This window comes from Atractosteus spatula, chromosome 11, assembly GCF_055471065.1.
Source record: "Atractosteus spatula isolate fAtrSpa1 chromosome 11, fAtrSpa1.hap1, whole genome shotgun sequence".
Classification (NCBI taxonomy): Eukaryota; Metazoa; Chordata; class Actinopteri; order Semionotiformes; family Lepisosteidae; genus Atractosteus; species Atractosteus spatula.
Window position 1 is genome coordinate 38,448,451 of NC_142716.1, and position 19,943 is coordinate 38,468,393.

General features: G+C 37.4%; 2 protein-coding genes across 3 annotated transcripts; both read right to left on the reverse strand.

The window, feature by feature from the left end:
• Window positions 1-1,144: 1,144 nt before the first annotated feature.
• Window positions 1,145-9,540, reverse strand: LOC148823988 (ficolin-2-like). The gene is made up of 8 exons (XM_088926505.1): window positions 9,422-9,540; window positions 7,551-7,682; window positions 7,358-7,411; window positions 6,946-6,981; window positions 6,313-6,440; window positions 4,998-5,127; window positions 3,539-3,673; window positions 1,145-2,152 (listed from the first exon to the last, which is right to left on the reverse strand). The coding sequence occupies exons 1-8, from the start codon at window positions 9,504-9,506 to the stop codon at window positions 1,902-1,904; spliced, it is 951 nt and encodes a 316-aa protein (XP_088782631.1). The 5' UTR covers window positions 9,507-9,540; the 3' UTR covers window positions 1,145-1,901.
• Window positions 9,541-13,806: 4,266 nt separating this feature from the next.
• LOC148823989 (ficolin-1-like) lies at window positions 13,807-19,780 on the reverse strand. Of its 2 annotated transcripts, XM_088927672.1 has the most exons (9): window positions 19,667-19,780; window positions 18,561-18,692; window positions 18,368-18,421; window positions 17,920-17,973; window positions 17,533-17,568; window positions 16,958-17,085; window positions 16,360-16,489; window positions 15,637-15,771; window positions 13,807-14,312 (listed from the first exon to the last, which is right to left on the reverse strand). In XM_088927672.1, exons 1-9 carry the CDS (start codon window positions 19,764-19,766, stop codon window positions 14,065-14,067), a joined length of 1,017 nt encoding a protein of 338 aa, XP_088783798.1. In that variant the 5' UTR covers window positions 19,767-19,780; the 3' UTR covers window positions 13,807-14,064. The 2 variants fall into 2 exon arrangements, with proteins under 2 accessions (XP_088783798.1, XP_088783799.1); XM_088927673.1 differs by lacking the exon at window positions 18,368-18,421.
• Window positions 19,781-19,943: the final 163 nt, after the last annotated feature.

Sequence of the window (19,943 nt, forward strand, 5' to 3'; positions counted from 1 at the left end):
CTGGCCAAGCGAAGCCGGTCCTGGTGTAGCTTAGCCAGTTGTGTTCCTTGTCTGGGAAATTGTGATAGTACTCACATTAAGACAAAGCCCAGGCTTAACTCACAGATAGTGGACCATAGGATTCAACCTGCAGTCCAGATGTGTTTCTTTACTTGCTGTGTCTTTTCATAGTCCAACATAAATTTTGATCAACCTTTAAGTGATGAAAGTTCCAATACCCTCTTCACCTTACCCCCCTGCCCAGAACTTGATTGCCATTGGTCAGACAACATTAGTTTGCATTGAGATAGTTAATTCTAACATATTATATTAGTTTAAATTAGTTAGTTGGAAAGCATGTGTCCTTTAAGAGCAAAGCTGACGCCAGATCACACAGAGCATTATAATGACTAATAATATTCATATTTATGTAAAGCTGTAAATATATGATCAATATTTAATTTGGTGTATTCTTCTGTTTAATACTTGTTTTCAATTCATTTTAATTTGTTGAGAATGAAAATAAAGAGCATCTTACTGTTGGGAGTTCCTACATACTAGGGGAGGGTGTGGGGGAAAGACTTATTGTGTTAGAAATAATTGTTACTTTTATTATTAAAGCTATTCAAAAGATCTTCCGTGGGCGTCTCTTCTTTGCTATGTTCTTCTCTTATGATCTTTGCTTATGGACTAAAATGTGACATACTTATATATCTGCTGAAAATCAACCTGTGACATTAGTATTGTACTGGAAATAAATCAGCAGCCTCAGAAACCAATGGTGCCAACTCACAGTTCCCGTTTACAAAAAAATCTCGTACAAAATCAGAATAAAATTGATACCATATTTTAATTCATCTGAGCCTTCAATTCCCTAAAAATATTTTGCATGGTTTGAAGTGGGACATGCTGATGGGCTTGGAGTAATTCAGCATAACTACTGGTCTGACTCATGTAAGTGACCAGAAGAGGGCATTATGTTTATATTATTGCTCCTCTGGTTTGATGTTTTTATTCCTTTTATTCTTGTGGGATTGAGTGGCACCATAGACAGACTGTGATCAGTGTTTAGAGAACAAGGGCAAAACAGGGTGAAATCACAGCACTTCAAATGCAACAGAAAAAAACATTATAAATTAATTTAAAGGACACAACCTTCAATGCTTCAGAAACCTTTATTTTAGTACCAAAAGATTGAATTATGTATCATATCCTATGTATTAAAATGATCAAAGTTAAATTGAATTAAGGTAATATTGAATGTAGAATAGAGTTTTAGACATAAATATTAGACATAACACAGAAAAAGTTTCCCAGAAGCAAGGTACCGAAAATAATTCTGGCAACACAATGAGTAGGCTCCAAAGAAAGAGATAACAATACATCTCATTACCTGTGTAGCACAAAAGTCACTTTAATCAACAGATTATTCAAAGTAAAAGTTTGGAATGTGATGGGTTGTTTTGTTTGCAAATTGTTGTTACTATTGCATCATGTGCAATATGGTATTTTAGAAAAGCGCTATTTGCTCAACCTGAAGAAGGTTTATCAAACAAGTATTATATAATTTCTCCATGTACAGTATATTACACTAATTGTGTGCTAGTGGTGCTGTACTAGGGTATATTATATTTCAGCTTTACCTTATTTTCCTAAATAGATACATGTGACAATGTATAAGGGCTCTAATGGATACCCAATGCAGAATATTTAATTACAAATACTGACATCTCTTTAAACCTACCAGCTATACTAACAGTGATGAATGATGAATGAAAATGTTATACTTGTCTGAAGATAATATTGAGGTTCATAACTAAGCATCAGCTGTTATTGTGCTCTGAAATGTAAAGATTTCTTTATAACAAAATCATTGAGAAGAATTAGAGATTTCCTGCTGTGCTGCTCCATGAGATAATCTCTCACCGTGGTCTTATTTTCATATCGCTGTACTTATAGGAATAATTGTATCCTTTTCCATTGTGCCAGTTGATTCCATTGGCAAAACTGTCATGGTGTCCCTTCAGATACCGACCATTAAGGTTGGAATGATGGCAGCTGTTGTACCACCAGGCTCCTGCATACGTAACTGCACAGTTGTCTGAAATATGACTATCATTGTCTTGATCTTTGGTAGAGAAGGCTTGGTTGTTGTGGTATGTCAGGGAATCTCCTGTGGACAGAAAATGTTTATAGAGATCTGAAGGGAGCCATCAGATGGGTCTTCAGTAGTGATCCACAGTGGACAGTAGCCAACCATCAGGTCTACGACATGCCTCCATTAACAAGCTCCTTCTGGTGACTAAACCCTTCATCCGAGAGCTCAATGACACATGATACAAGGAGGATCACTGATCACTATAATATTCTTTTTAGGGAAATCATGCAATAAATCTGCAGCGTGCTTTTGTTGCCAACCTGAATTAAACGTTAAGAAAATTATTTTCTGTGTGAAAAGATTTTGCCAGATATATTTCTGTGTTGGTGATATTGTGCATGAATGCATCAGTGCTCAGATTTTAAAAGGATCGTTCATATTACACAATAATTATAAATATTTCTGAATATGCCATATGTGCTTGTTCCATATGAACCCTTATGGCATCATAAAATGATATTATAGATTTCTAGACTGTTTTTGTCTGGTCTGCTTTTACTTTTATTTTTCAAACATTTTAGACGAAGTGGTCTCATCCTAGGAAGAGATATAGTAAAGAGCTGTTAATTTGTGTTATTTTATATGTATTCAATTTCTGCAATTTGTCAGTGTCACTGATAATGAGGAGATGTGTCTGGTGTTGATATGTAAGTGATTTTGGAAACTAATTTCTGTCTTGACAGTTTTATGTTGTCATACATGATATTATTTTCAGCCACTTTTACACATGATCCCATTAACGTATTTTAAACATATTATACACAACCTAAAATTCCGTACATGCCTACATTGCGTTCTCCTTACACATCACCAAACCAGGCAGTGTTGAACAAAAAAGACAACAAAACAAAAAAAAAGAGTGCAAGAAAATGCATGTAAGGTTGCAACTGTGAAATTTGTAGCCGTTCTCGTGTATTTTTTGTCTGTTTGTTGTTTAATTTGAACATTTGAGGAAAAAAATGTCCAATGAACTAGCTAATAAAGTGAGCACTGTATAATTGTACAATGTACAATGTATTGAACCTTTCATGAGTCTCCTGTAAATTGGAAGGTGATATAGAAACTATTTGGCCTTCCACTGTGCTAGAACACATCTCCTGAAACAAGAATTTCTTAAGGAATTTCACAACAAAACCTTGTCTTGCAAATGAAAACTAGTAACTGTTCAGGTGAAGTTGTAGCATTTTAAATGTTGCTTATGGGTAATGAAAATGATGAAAAATCATAATATTACCTAGATATGTTTCAAGACATATTAAAGTAACCAAGGAATAATTGATACCTTCTTTTACTCTGTACGATTTGAGTCTATGTAATTAAATATTTTAATTAATTCTGAAATATTTACACCAATTACATATTAGGAGGTCAGTGGATGAACGAATAAAAGTGGGAACTTACCTGCGCTACCATCCATGAAATTCCCCAGAAGGATCTTGTACTTGTCTGATTCTCCCAGAATTTTAAAGGACTGGTATTTTGCAAAAGAAGCAACATCATCAAAATCCTTGAAGTCTATCCTTAATTCAAAGCTCCCTTTAATACAAGACAGATAAAACAAACTTCAGAAAATGAATCACAAGTGTTGTTCTATATTGTTGCCCGTTCTTTTTTTATTGCATATCATCTCAGACATTATTTCTGTTTATTTCTGAAATGTAACATTCCTTTTTTGCTGAACATAGCAAAAAACTAATAGTGGAAAACTATTAGAGAAACAATGATGGGAAACATTTTACTGCTACAGTGCTTTTCTGAAAGGAACAGTTCTTCATATATTTCTTACCAGAGATGAAGAGCTGCTACTGTATATTGAAATCCAGGTTTATTACAACAGATCAGACTTATACTGGTTTACTGGGTGTGTGGTTTAAGGCACTGACTTTGTTCTAACACTGGGAATTACATAACCGACTAACTTTGCTAAGACAGGAAATTTGCCTGAGCAGTGCCATTTTCCAAAAAAAAGCCTCTGATTGTCAGGAGTGGAGTTATCACTGGGCTGCTCTAAAATGCTTTGACTTGGTCCACTCATTCAATTCATGAGTGTGTTGAGACTGGATCAGTGACATCTCTCCATGTCTCATTACTAAGTGGAACTCAACAAGGCTGTGGACATGAGGCCATTCGTGTTTATTCTTTTACTGGAACCACTGGTGCAGGCTCTTCGCCAGAATGCCTCTTCCCCATCTGATACTCAGGTGTCACCAAATGTAATGCTTTTTAGTTCAATACTCCATACATTCAAATCAGTCAATAACTTTTTTAGATTGTATAAAATAAATTGGTTATTTGGTTAAGTCCTCATCTCTTTGAATTCCACTGCAAAAACATCTGCTTTTTTGTTTTTGTTACTCGCTTTTTGTTATTCTTTCTCAGACTCAGTCCTCAGGTTTTACTCTTTTGAAGATGAAGATCATACCTGCTTCATAGTAGGTTGATAAAGACAATATGTTTGAGTTCTTGAATAAAATTAAAGCGGATCCAACCAGAAGAAGACTCTTCTTCTGTGAATATTTAAAATACAAATTTAATATACAGTAATTAATATCATGTCTGAAGTCGTGATTCCTACCTTGAAGGTGGGAACAGATGGATTTATTCCTATTAACAGCTGCTCAAACAAGAATCAGAGAGCAACTTTTTAATAAGTAAAGAATACTGAACCCAGTTTCATTTGCTTCATCTACCTTCAGCAGATAACTTACCTTTAGAAACTGTGGAATGAGCAAGAAAGACATGTTAAAAAGGATACATCATTAAATCAAACTAAGCTAGAAGATACAAATTCATCTCAGTGATTAAAAATTCTGTTTCAATAAAAACCAGAGACCAAACACCACTGGGCGTGAAGACTCACCTGAGGCAGTCAGAGCATGAATATTGTCATTCCCCAACCAGAAATCTGTTTGCTGGTTACCAAACCCTCTCTTGTAGGCATTCCAGTCTCGGTAGAAATCTACAGATCCATCCATTCGCCTCTGGATCACCTGCCACAATAATTTGTTTATTTGTTCCTATTTTTCTTTCCATCAGATTCTAATGACATTAATTCAATACAGGGCAGCTGGGGAACCGGAGCCCATCCCAGTTAGCAACGGGCACGAGGCAGGGTACACCCTGTACATGATTGTCACATGGCACACACTCACACCAGAGACAGTTTTCCCAGAAGCTAATTTGCCTCTGTTTGCTACAGCTATTTATGTGTTCCATTGTCTTTGGATTGTGGGAGGACACAGGAGCACCCAGAGGAAACTCACATGAACACAGGGAGAATATATAAACTCAACACAGATAGCACCCCAGGTCCCGTATTGAATCCAGGGTCCCAGCACTGCCCACATCTCAAGACTAGTCTACTGAATAGCTCTCACACTTTTGCCATGAAATAGCACCCTGAGACAAAACAAGAATACTGCAGCTAGCACCCAAGGAATTGGGCCCTGGGCTATGCCACCATGCTGCTAGCTAAATGTATTAAATGCCTAATAAATGAAAGACCAGCACTTGTGTTTTTAACAGTGCAAATGTACTGCCTTCTGACACATAATCATGACAACTCATGACAACATACCAACTCTTTCAAAGAGATGTCAAAGACACAGACATAATGCCCTCTGTAGGTATTGGAGCAGTGAAGACAAAATGGATGTTTTTGCTATGTACTCAGGCAAGTTGGATTTGAGATGAAAAGATATATATGTGGCAAAATTATAGATTGTCACATTTGTTTCTGAGTATTTCTGTGCTTACATGTTGTACCATTTTAGAATAATAGCACTTTTTTTTCAATCCCCCCATTTCACGTGAGCATAAGTATTGGGACAATTCGCTTCCAGGTGTTTCTTATTGGTAAGTTGATTTGAGTTGCATTGACTTTGAGTTGCACACATATAAAAGCTGTAAATGTGTAGTGTTGGATTGAACCTTTGCTCTTCCCTGTGGTGTCTGCCTTTAGAGTCAGCGGCCCTAAACCAAGAAGACTAGAAAACGGTCTAGGAAAGCAAACCAATGGGTGTGAAATTTGAGGGTGTATCTGTGTGTATTGCAAGTGCATCTTTCAGCACATTCATTTAAACAACTAGTTTACTTATGTGAATCCAATACTGTATTGAGAAGTGGACTAATCTGTCCAGAAATGAGCTGCTACACATTCACATGAGTTCACTCACAAGCCAGCCGCCCCCGTCGGTGTCCATGTCACAGAACACCCTGATGTCTTTGTCTCCCTGTGTCCTCACTGTGTACCAGCCGCTGATGTAGTTCCCCTGGTCCAGCAGCTCCTTACAGTTCCGAGCCCCTGGAAGAACGATGACGTCACGCTGGCAGCTGAACAGACAGACACATCTCTTTCCTAGTGAGGTGTTATACTTTTCAACAGGCAGGGAATGAAGCACTTTTTGTTCAATCTTCAGTTTCCATAAATGTGTGTTGTAATTCATTCATTCCCTGTTGTATTTGAAAAAGTTAATGAAGCAAACTATTGTCTCACAAGCTTGTTTTCTGTAATTTTTTTTTAGTGAATCTAATTTTCCTGCATTATAACTGTTGCAAAGCTAGCAGGTTTTATTTTTCAGACCCATTTTTATATCACCAATAGATATCATCTGTAAACTTCTAAGCTAGAGGTTGGTCTTACCTTGTCTAATTTTGCCAATGTTAAATAGATGTGAAGAATGATTTTTGACCAGTTTTCTGGCTTACTTTCAGCTTTGGTTGTTACTTTCCACGTAAACAGACTTGCTCAACAAATACCCATTTTTGTTTCAATTTTCCTGTTTGAAAGAATGGATTACACAGCTCACCTGTGCTGCTTTGAACTGATGGCTCTCCTTTCTGTCCTAAAAAATGAGAAAGACACTGTTAACTGTTAACTAGCTCATCACTGCATCAGTGTTGTGATCCTTGAATCTCAGGGCTATTACATTTTTTACATCTCTGACTCGAGTGTCTCCACATCAGAAATAGAGCACCAAATAATATCTTCTCCTTCCTGGTGTTTTATCTCTCACTCACCTTTGTAAATTACATTTTTGCTAGTGATTCCCAAACTGTTATCTTAATTCTTTTCCTTCCCTGCCAAATGTTTCAGCATCACAACGTATGCTGAGAAGGTTTCTTCTTTTAAATTGTGCACGTTGGCCTCCATGAGTTTCATTGTAGTGCCTGACTCCCCTCTTGGATATCACTCATTCGAATTAATTTTCTCTCTTTTACCTTTAGCTCCAGCTGGACCAATCTTTCCAAAAACTCCTGGTTCTCCTTTCATGCCTGAAATGCAGAAATACAGCTGAAAAGAAGATTGTCAGTGACTGGATGTTGCCTTACCACTGATTAGATGGTTGGACTGAATGTTTGAGCCCTTTTTAGCTGCCATTTTGGAGAAGAAATCAAAACATATTTGACTCACCTTGAGGGCCTGTCAGGCCTTGTTCTCCCTTCATGCCTGGAGCTCCAGGAGCACCTGGTATCCCTGGGTGTCCTGGGCAGCCCTGAAGGATGGTCAGTCTGTCCTTGTCATTCAGGCCCACAACCTTCACCTCTGTAACACAGAAGAGCTCAACTTCACCTTGAGCACTGGGTGAGAGAGTTGGAAGAAGCAGCTGCAGGTAGGAAACATTCTACTTCATTCGCCGTTTAAGAGTGTATTACTAGTAGGTCATCAAGGTCATTAATATTTTACCTACTCTGGACATTTGATGAAATGGCTAATAAAGGGAGTTCAGTTAACCGGATGAGACATATACTGTGGTCTGTTAAAATGGCATGTCTTATAAAGACATTATCCAACACACACAGTTGATGAAATTTTGTCATGAAATGTGAAATGGATCATTATCATTGTAATAATCTGACATCATGATCAGCTTTAAAACTAAATAACAGCAAAATAATTTGTGTGATTTTGTTATGCCAGGGCTTGCAGCGGCTCCCAGGCCTCTGTTGCCCCGAGAGACCATAACATTCCCCACAAGCGATCACGGTCCTCTTGTGGGTCTTTCACTTAAACCACTGACACAACACATCAGTAACATACACATACAATATACAAGTTACACTATGTAGAAACAGGGCATCTCGAAAGACTATGTCCTGACTGAGAAGAAGAATCCCAGACATCTACCAAGTCTTCCAATCCCATATTATGCCTAAATGTTGCAATAATAGAGATAAACCTGTTTCTGCCCAAATAAAATGGAGCATAATGTTACATCTCCTGCAACAAAATGAATGAGAACCCATTTTCCTTCTAAAAATGCATCCACTAAACCGGAGAGACTGTTTTTAACCAAGGGATTCTTTATACAGGAAATTAGTTTCCTAGAAACAACAAAATGACAAGCTCTCTTAATAAGATTCAATCTGGTCTTAAAGGCTGATCGGAACAAGGACCTACCATCTGGCATTGTCTCTTCTCCTCTTCCATTGTGTCTTGTTGTCTTTTCTCTCGTTCTTCTTTCTCTCTGCCTACCTGCCTGTTTTATCCTCTGTTCCTTGTTTCCTCTTAACCATTTACCCAGAACTTAATTAAACAAGGTGATGATTCCTATGATCAATGTGTCTTGGTTTGCCTTCTACTCAGCAAACACCTCTATTGCTTCCTTGCCTTGAAGGTCCTGAGAACTACAAGTGTTGACACTAGCTTGTTTCATGTTTTTAAAGCATAAGTCTAATGGTCTAATTTTGGGAATTTAAATTTTCAGTTTTTCTAGCCTTTGTTGTATGTTATGATGATTTCATAGTTATCTGTAAAGGGATGCCATTACACCTTCCACATTACAACACAACTATTAAACACTTCCCAAACACATTTGCTCATAATCTGCTTTGAAAAGCTCCTTTTCTATACTTTTTGTGTGATATTTTTAGCATGATAAATACAAATGTAAATTAGATACAAATTTGGCAGAAAATGATAAAACTGAGACAATACAGTGTATAACGCTGAAGAAGACAAAGGAACAAAGGAAATAACAGGAAGATGCTGCCTATAGTAGAAACCTTTAATATTTGTGGTCTTCACTAAGTACAACAAAATGTTACAGTAAAGTGTCTCAAAAGTCTTTGGAGGGATGTGTAGAGCCCAGATCTTTTGCCTTTTGTCTAACACTGTTAGTTATCACAGCAAATAATAATTCTAGGCAGCATTGACAAGAAAGAAAGTGACACATAACGTGTTGAAAACAATGAAGTAGGACACTAAATAGAAAACTTCCACCTTCTTTTCTATATAAAGACAATGATCATCAGAATTGCCCGTTCATTAGATGACAGACTTACCTGGACAGGTGCTTTCTGTGCTGGTAACCACTGTGAGACACCAGCAGATAATGAAGGTGGTTTTGGAAACCGTTTGGAGAATCATTCTGTTGCTGGTCAAGATACTGTCCTTTCTGCCAGTTTTCTCTTGTAGGATGTTGACCTGTTTTAGAAGAACAGCCCTATTTATATCATCCAGTCTCCTCTTCAACAGCTTTTTTAACTGTCGTCACAGGAGGTGGATTTTACGATTCTCAGTTGGTCTCTTTCCTCCCACATAAATTATATCAGGGGGGAAATCTGAGATAAAAACTGCAATAAATTTGGGTTCAGTTACAAACACACAAACGTTTTATCACAAAATTTGATGTGAGAAATGACAATATACCCCTTCACCAAAGTTCGTAACACTAATTATGTTTCCAACTTATCACTTTAACCCTAAATTAAGTTTAATGTAAAAAAAAGTACAGACTCTATAATTTCCCTTCCAGTGCTAAGGTACAATCAAGAACATTAATGTCCCAAATCTCAGATGATTGCTCACAAATATTTTTTTTTTACCTACTGGCATATGAAAAATTCAAAAAGCCTATATTTCAGTGTTAAATCCCTGCTCCCCCTGAAAAATTGTAGTTTTCTGTTTGATTATTCTTTCTGGTCTCATGATATTGGCTACTCATACTGTATGTCACACTAATTAACTTTCCATCTGCATTTGTTACTGTGAATAACTTGATCTTAATGCAGAAATTATAGGATTGTGTTGTATCACAGGCATAGTTTTGTTCCTTTGATGTATATCAATGTTAGTTTGTTCCTTTGGTCTTGAGCTATTCTATACTGGCAACATGAAATCTGGAGTTCTACAGGGCTAAATTCTTGGTCCTAGTCTCTTCAGTATCTATACAGTATTCAGTACTTCCTCTTGGAAATAGTATTAATAAATAGTTTATTAGTAGTCCTTGTAATAATAATAATAATAATAATAATAATAATAATAATAATGATTGTTTACACAGACTGCAGAGAGCGTCCCATAGTAGCCCCACTAACACCTCTTCCAGCAGGACCTATATCTATACCGCACATACCCAGCACTACAATATTAATAATAATAAATCATTAGAATAATTGCTGAGCTCTGTTAACTCAGATTATTTTACAATATTTGTTAGAGCGAAGCGACTGGTAGCAACAGCTGCAATAACAAATGCTCTGCTGCAAGTGTTAAAAGAGGAATATAGACAGAGGAAGCCATGAACAAGGGAAAACACTGAAAGTGTCAAGCCAACTACTGTGATCTGTTAAAGTGTGAAGTATTAACATCACTAGTTGGTTAGTAATAGATAATATATCCATTGATCTCATCTAGTCATTTCTTGAAACCACAAAAGTGAAAAAAAAAGTTAAAAAGGGTCTCCTGTTCTTAGTTTTAAATGCACAACCTTATACTCTCCATGTGTGCCCTCTTTATTATGGTCTTATATGTTAAATATTAGAAAGATTCAGTTCTTTTAATGTAATATATAATTTTAAGCACAGGAATGCATATGTTACTACTTAAAATTGTGTCTGTGTTTACAGTATATTCTGCCATATAATGAAAGAAATCTGTGAATTCATGGGATTGGAAAACGCTATACCACAGAATGACACCAGTCACAAAAAGACATTTGTTCTTAGCATTCTAAAAAAACTATGCAATCTGCCTTTTGAAAATATTTTATAAGTAGGGGGTTAATATCAGAAGAAGGCCAAGTGGTATGATCAATAAGTTAAATTATCATAATCCCCAAATTGTAAAGATTTACCAAGGATGTCCCCGACCAGTTGGTGTAATTAGAGGCACCTGAGTTCTTTGTTCTCTGGCATAGTTTTGGTGAAAAGAGTAATAAATTAAGCATACAGGTTTAAACAAATATTTATGTATTTTTAGTTAAATTGACTACAACCTAGGGCTGGGCGATAATTCGATAACGATAATTATCGCGATATAATTTTCCTCGATATAATTTTAACAAAAGTTCGATAAATATGTTTATACTTTGCGCATGCGTGTTGCAGACCGGGCAGCTAACGTGGGGCTGTTTGCCCACACGGTGGTGGCTGACAGGATTGTAGTTAGAGCGGAGGAATGAGCGACACTGAAGCAAATGTAGTGCTGCCAACGACCAGCTCGAAGGACGATGACATCGTCGACAGAAAAGGTCATTCAACTTCGGTAATTTGGAGATATTTTGGCTTTGTATGATCAGACATAAAACAGAGCAGCGTGCACTGCAAACTGTGCCGCAGATCCGTGCCAGCAAAGACAGGCAACACCACGAACCTATTTCACCATTTAAAACAACATCACCCGTTAGAACACGCAGAAAGTAAAAAAAATACAGTCACAAACTACTGTTGTTAGTGGAAGGGGACCATCTATAAGCACCAGGCCAGTATTCAGTGCGACTACACAGCAGCAAACCATAGTAGCATCATTTTCGAGCACCGTGCCTTACGACAAAAAAACGAAAAGACATGAAGACATCACAAATGCAGTTGCATATTGCATTGCAAAAGACATGCTTCCCATTAGCACTGTCGAAAATGAGGGATTCAAGAAGCTTATCAGAGTCCTTGAAGCCAGAAACGAGCTACCTGGTCGGAAACATTTTGCACTGACTGCACTTCCTCGGCTGTATGCAGAGTGTGGGGAGATGGAAGAGCGGCAGCTGCAAACGGTGCCATTCTTCGCCACTACTTCTGATATGATCCTTTAAAGCACTTTAAACTTTGCAGTCTGTCTGAGCCATCTTCTTTGTGTGTTTTATCACACTGCAGTATTTAATTTTTCTATTAAGATTTATTTTGTAAATTTTACTCATGCATATTTTGACATAAAAAAGACTTGAATACTCTCTACCTCAGATTTGTTTAATGTTTCTGCTGTTTGGCAAGTGTTTGTTGTGTTCTTAGAATAAAGAGTTGTTTAATTTACCAATTAACTGTCTGGTTTCCTCAACTTTCACTCAGGAGAAAAAATCTGCCTTTAAACTTGAAAGAAATAATGATTTGACATTTATCGTGATAATTATCGATATCGACTGATATGAAAATTGTTATCGTGATAATGTTTTTGGCCATATCGCCCAGCCCTACTACAACCTACAGTTAAATCCTTCTCTTTATAAATCTGAATGCCAGAAAAGTCCTACGTAAGTATAAGGAATTATTAGTATTAGTATTATGTCACTATTCTAGAAAAACACTAACCAGGAGAGACCATTTTTGCCCTTTTCTTCCTTTTCTCTCTACTTGCATTTTTAATGCTGTTTTCCAGGACCCTTTATGACTTAATCATTTACCCAGAACTTAATTAACCAGAGTAAACCTGATGATTCCTTTGAGCAAAGTGTCAAACTACTCAGCAAACACCTTATTTCCTTTCTTGCTTTGAAGCTGCAAATGTTGACACTGATCCAGGTATTAGATCTTAAAACGCCTCAAGAGTCACTTCCAATAATTGTAACAGTGTGTGATTTGTTGCCTCAGTTCATGATCTACTCTCTCAGATGAAAAAGAAGAAAATAGCTATCATGCACTATGGGAGAAGAGCATTCTTGCACAAAAGAATTTTAGGTAGGGAGAATTACTACATGTTGAATCCAACATGTGGCCCAGATATGGGCCTTGGTATAGACCTTAAGCTTTTTGGAATACATTTTGGCAGAAAAGCCTGTGTCCATACAGATGTTTCTCATTGTGTTAATATTTTTTCTGGAATAACTTTAATTCAGGGGTTACAATTCATTAGTCAAAAAGCTATTAAAACTGAAATGTGCATTAATAAAGCATTTATATATGATACCGTTTGTGAGAAAATGAGGTAAAGCATTTACAGTGCTTTGCAAAAGTATTCACTCCCCTTGGACATTTTCATATTTTATTGTGTTACAGATTGGAACCATGATGTATTTAACTGATGATTTGTGCCACTCATCAACAGAAAGTACTCTATAATGTCAAAGTGAAAAAAAATCCATACATTTTACTAAATATAATTAAAAATAAAAAACTGAAAACAATTGAATATATTCACCCCCTCGCTTTGACACACCTAAATTATCTCTGAAGTACCCACCTCTCTTCACCAAGTCATATAATTACTTGACTGGAGTCCACCTGTGTGCAGTTGAAGCTCAGTGAATCTTTCATTGACTAATAAGGTTTCTTGCCAGAAAAAACATATCTGGTTATGGGAAATGCCAATGCAAACTGTAACCATCTTATAACAGACCTCCATGCATGATCAGTTTTCATTTTAATAGCCAGAAGATTTCCACATAAGTCTGGCATGCATATAATGTTTTTTTCAGACAAAAGGTGAAATTAGACAAGAAGAAATCATATGGGTCTGGAGTCAAATCTTTATTTAAAGCAGTGCAAACAGGAGCAAATAGTGTCAATCACTAAAATCGCTGAAAAGTGCCTCAGCGTGCACACTATTTTTATAAAGATATGTTGCCCTACTGAAATACATGATGATGTCACAACACATTTCAAAGTATTACAGGATCTTGTAATGTATAAAAGAAACTTTAGGACTGTAGTTGAACATACGGCCCTTGTGCTAGCCATACATGGCCCATGTGTAGTATGTGCTCTCTTATTCCCACTCAGCGGGGTCTTATTTTCATATCGCAGTACTTATAGGAATACTTATGGCCTTTTCCAGTCAACCAGTTGATCCCCTTAGCATTAATTTCATGGCTTCCTCCCAGATAGAGACCATTGAGGTTGGCCTGGTGACACTTCCCATACCACCAGCCACCCTTGAACATAGTGCTGCAGCTGTTATCATGGCTGTCATTGTCCCGATCCTTGGCTGAAAAGGGCATGTTGTTATGATATGAGAAGGAATCACCTGAGGACAGAATACAAGTTCTTCATTAATAACAAACTTTGTATTCCACAACAAATCTGTGTGACCCCAACAAAGCAATCAATAAAGTGAAGACCACAGTCCTACTATTGAATCAGTTACAACAGTGTTAGTTTGGGATTTGAGGCCCAATACTACATTGAATGTGAGATAGATTCTGCTCAAGTCAGCTTTTCCTGGCTTCTATCCCAAAGCAATAGGTGGATACCGACAGAGATTTCTGGATTGTTGAGATTTGTCTCAGGTTGTTTCTTTAGGGATTTAGGTGTAGTGTTCTGAAGTATGTTGTGATGTGAGAGGGGGAGAAATTAGTCTCCCAACACATATTATTGCTGCAAAAGCAGAGGAGGGAATAAGATCTACAAATCAACAGATGAAGCTCATACAGTTTATACATGGTTACATAAAAATGGTGAGATATTACTTGCTGTAGGGAATGACTAAATTAAATAATGATCAGAATAGTTAAACCTACTGTAGTAATAAGCACTTTGCATGCAGGACTTCAAACAATCTCTATCTCAAAGCTGCCCTGTATAAAAAAGCACATACGCTATATTTTTAATTGCAAGGCTTATTGCACTTTCAACAAATAATTTTAAACAAGACATCTAATGTAACTTGCATGCTTCCACTTTTGAATGGATTCAATTCCGGATCTAGGGAGCTAATTTGCATGTAATTTGCATGCTCTCCCGGTGTTCTCTGGGGGCTCCAGTTTCTTCTCACAGTCCAAAGACATTCTGTTAGGTTAAATGGCTTCTGGGAAAATTAACTTTGGTGTGTGTGTGTGCATGTCTGCGTCTGTCTGCGCTGTGATAGACTGATGTCCTGCCTTGCACCCATTGCTTGCCAGCATAGGCTCTGGCTCCCCCGTGACCCTGTATTGGATGAAGCAGTTAGAAAAGGATGGATGCATAAATACTCTGCTCTCAAATTAACTGCCTATTAATCAGACATGGTGGAATGTTTGCCTTTAGACAGGCAATCAGAGACAAATTATAATTGACTGTAATTTAGTGTTTTAGTCTGACACCAAGACTGTCTAGTCAACTATGAACTGAAAATAATTTATTCTGGCAATGTGACTAAATTGTCAATTCCAAATTGGGAATGCAAAGAAATATATAAATATATAAAGTGCAGTATTAATACAGCGGGTGAAAATGCAACAAGGGGAATTGTAACATTGTTCTCAGGAAAAGAGCCATGATATCCCAACCTCTGTGATGACTGTGGACTAATTTATTTTATTGAAAAGACTGCCGTGAGTTATCTTCGAGAAGAAATCCAGATAGGACCTTACCTGCACTTCCAGCCTCAAAATTCCCCAGCAGAAGTTTGTAATTCTCTGATTCCCCAGTAACCAGAAAATTACTGTATTTTGCAAAGGTGGCCACGTTGTCAAAATCCTTGAAGTCTATCCTTAATTCATAATCCCCTTCAAAACAAAACAAGCAAGACTGCACCTCAGGACATGCATTGCAGATGGTGCTCCTCCAAACCTATGATAAACAGCGCAGACTCATTTTTATCAAAAATGCTTTTTGCATAATTTTAAAGCACAATAGGAACAGTTTCCTGTCATTGTACATCTTAATAGTTCCAAATAATTGATCAAAGACAAGTTTTTTTCCTTTGTCTCTGGCAGCATCTGAAGAGAAGTCAGAAAAGTCCAGTTTGTGAAAGTTTTATTTTTATTTTAAAGCAGAGATAAGGTTCTTTCTCTGTGCTGGAGGAACAGAATGGCATTCCATAAAACCATTGTTCACAGTATTGATAAAATCACTCTGAATGATCACCTTGATGATACAATGGAAAACAAGAATGTACTGTATACTTTTGAAACTGAAAGTAGCTGGATGCCAATTATTTTAAATAAACTGCATGCAGTAACGTTTTGAGGATTATGCTCATTAAGATAAACTAATTTATAGGCTAATTCATACTGCCTAATTACTATATAACCTCTTTCCGTAAATGTAGTTATCAACTCACAAAGCATCGATCGAAGGAAGGCAAAACTCACCTGAGCTGGTCAGTGAATGAATGTGGTCGTTCCCCAGCCAGAACTCTGACTGCTGGTTACCAAACCCTCGCTTGTAAGAGGCCCAGTCTCTGTAAAAATCTACTGACCCATCCATCCTCCTCTGGAATACCTGCAAATATCCCGGGAAGCAATGAGAAATATGCATAAACTTCTGTGTTGTCTGTAATCCATTTATGTAACAATAGTGTTTAATTATCAATACACATACAGTAGATGTAGCTGCACAGATGGAGACAGAGACTATTTGTAATTGAAGCAATCTGTACATTAGTAACAAAAAGCTATATCTGCTATGAAGCATTCTGCTATTGCTACAGTAAGTATATGTTTTCAAGATAAAAGACATGAAACACTACTTTCTTCTTTCTTTGTAAAGCTCAAGCAATCAGAGTTTTAGATCTTTGTATTTATGTTCTGATAATCATAACCAGAGTTACCACTGAGGAGACCATTTGGCCAATTTAGCTCATTTGATAGTTAGAAGCTATTTGATCCAAGGATATACTCTGTTTTTTTAAAGAGGCCACGTTTCTGCAGCCTATATGGCGTTGGAAAGTAATTTTTTGGAGCTCCTCACAAGCCAGCCGCCCCCGTCGGTGTCCATGTCACAGAACACCCTGATGTCTTTGTCTCCCTCTGTCCTCACTGTGTACCAGCCGCTGATGTAGTTCCCCTGGTCCAGCAGCTCCTTACAGTTCCGAGCCCCTGGAAGAACGATGACATCACACAGGCAGCTGAACAGACACATGCCTCCCTTTGCCAGTGTGCAATGTGCAATCATGCAGACAGAATCTACATCACTTCTTTTTCTCTTCTAATAAACAAAAAAATACAGGTCTTCAACATTTTTCCCATTTGAATTTTCAATTCAGCATCTGATGTGAGGGTGTTCTACATTTATCTCTTTTTTTCAGTGTTCTTTTATTCATTTTCCAGTGTTAAGCATTATAAAGGTTTTGTTACAGAGATTTATTTGATTTCTTGGGATATGTTTCTGATTATTACATCCTGACTGATACACATTCTCTACATTTAGTTATTCCTGAGGGTGAATTTTATCAATTTGTGGGATTTTTGCTTTCCAATTTCAATGGTAGTTAGGCAAAATCCAGTAAGTAATAGCTTGTTTTCGGTAGTATGTTAAACGCTCACCTTTGCTTCTTTGATCACCTGGTTCTCCCTTCTGTCCTTCAAAAGGAAAAATAGACAAGTCATTACCTCAAAACTTATAACACTATAAGCTTATTTTATAATTTGAAAGCTATATAATCCAGGGGCAGTTTATCTTACCAACCTACATGTATTGCTTGTTATATTTCCTAATGGCATTCAAAAGTTTGCTTTTACAAGAATTACTGTACATTAGCAAAGTAACTCCACAACAGAAGATGTTTTCTCTTTTAATTTCTACATTAAAACCTCCTTGCTTTTGTCGTTAAATGTGCCTGCCATTCTTCTTCACTGTATATGATTTGTATTTGAAAATTAGGATCAATTTCCCAATGCTTACCTTTGAAAAAACAAATAATCACTATATACCTTTGCTTCCTGCTGGACCAATCTTCCCAAATGCTCCTGGTTCTCCAGCCACACCTAAAATGTAGCAATACAGATGAGGAGGCAGCCTCTATCATCAGTGATGAAGAGGTCTTTGGATTGAACCATACAGCTGCATACAGCTGAGAGGTGTCCTATTTCTGTCTATTTGTAGTTGCTATGATTGGGGAGAAGTTAGAACAGCTATCAATAATATCTTCTCCTTCCTGGTGTTTTATCTCTCATTTACCTTTGTAAATTACATTTTTGCTAGTGATTCCCAAACTGTTATCTTAATTCTTTTCCTTCCCTGCCAAATGTTTCAGCATCACAACTTATGCTGAGAAGGTTTCTTCTTTTAAATTGTGCACGTCTGCCTTCATATTCTTCATTGTAGTGCCTGACTCCCCTCTTGGATATCACTCATTTGAATTCATTTTCTCTCTTTTACCTTTAGCTCCAGCTGGACCAATCTTTCCAAAAACTCCTGGTTCTCCTTTCATGCCTGAAATGCAGACATACAGCTGAAAAGAAGATTATCAGTGACTGGATGTTGCCTTACCACTGATTAGATGGTTGGACTGAATGTTTGAGCCCATTTTAGCTGCCATTTTGGAGAAGAAATCAAAACATATTTGACTCACCTTGAGGGCCTGTCAGGCCTTGTTCTCCCTTCATGCCTGGAGCTCCAGGAGCACCTGGTATCCCTGGGTGTCCTGGGCAGCCCTGAAGGATGGTCAGTCTGTCCTTGTCATTCAGGCCCACAACCTTCACCTCTGCAATACAAAAGAGAGCAGCTTCAACAGGAAAACTGGAGGTGGAGGTTTCACATTATGTTTGGGGTCAAACTCTTTATCCATTGCTGGAGAGTCTGTTGTCATGAGCCGAAGGACTGCGGCTTCTGTTCTTCTATGGACAGTGGGTGTGGATGCAATGGTTTAATCAAGGTTCTGGTATTTGAATGGAGGAGATTCTGCCATCTGTCACACTGCGATAATTAAATAGAATATAATTAAATGCAGTAGAGAGTCCAGAACTTTTTCACAGAGAGAGAATCTTTGATGAAGCTCATCAGGCAGGAGATTTTCTCAGACTTTAGAGATGATCCTATTGGGAGGTTAGGGGTTTTCAAAAGATGGAAGAGTTTGTAAAATCTCATTCTTCTTCCTTTAATCCTTACAATTTTTCCCCCAGCTTGCTTGCTTTCAGGCAAGCAAGGCAAATATTTGGAGATTTCAGAAAATAGTTGCCATACACTTATTTTCATAGTTCAGCCTTCCTGTACACCATCCTTTCTTGTTTGTTACTAGTCTCCCTGTTTAGATGGCCATAAAATTAGTTAAAGGATGATGAGAAAATACGACTCCTTATATGCCACTTTTGCTCCAGGCATAGTAAATCTGCTTCAACAGGCAGATTAGAAACCTGATGTTCATCTGATTTCCATGCTTTCTTAGCACACCTACAGGTAATCTGCTACAGTACCTAAACCTTTTCCATAAAATTGTTCACTGGATTATTTAATTGAAATGGCAGACTTATGAAAATAGAAAAAGCAGCAGAAAATGACACATAGTAGTACGCAGGGCACAAGTAGCAAAGCCAATAACAGGAAAAGGCCATTTTAAATAGAGGTGCAACATGTACAGTGTAATCTGAAACACAAAAAATATACAACAGCACTATCTGCACATCTCTATACTGCAAAAACACAAGTTTTTCTAGTGTTTCTAGTGAGTCTCATATTTACCTGGACAGGTGTTTTCTCCTCCAGAAACCACAGTGACAAACAGAGAGACAATGAAGATGGAACCAGAGACTTTGTGAGGCGCCATTCTGTTGTTGATCATTCAGATGTCCCTCAGTGTCCACCTCTTCTTTTAGAGTGGCTTGTTAGGGGAAAAGGCTGTTTTTATATTGTCCTTTCCAAAAGCATCTTAATTACTGTTGTGTTTTGAGGGGAGGGGTGGAGGACATGTGTATGTTTTCATTGGGTGTCTTTTCTCTCTGCAATAACTGATGTGCCT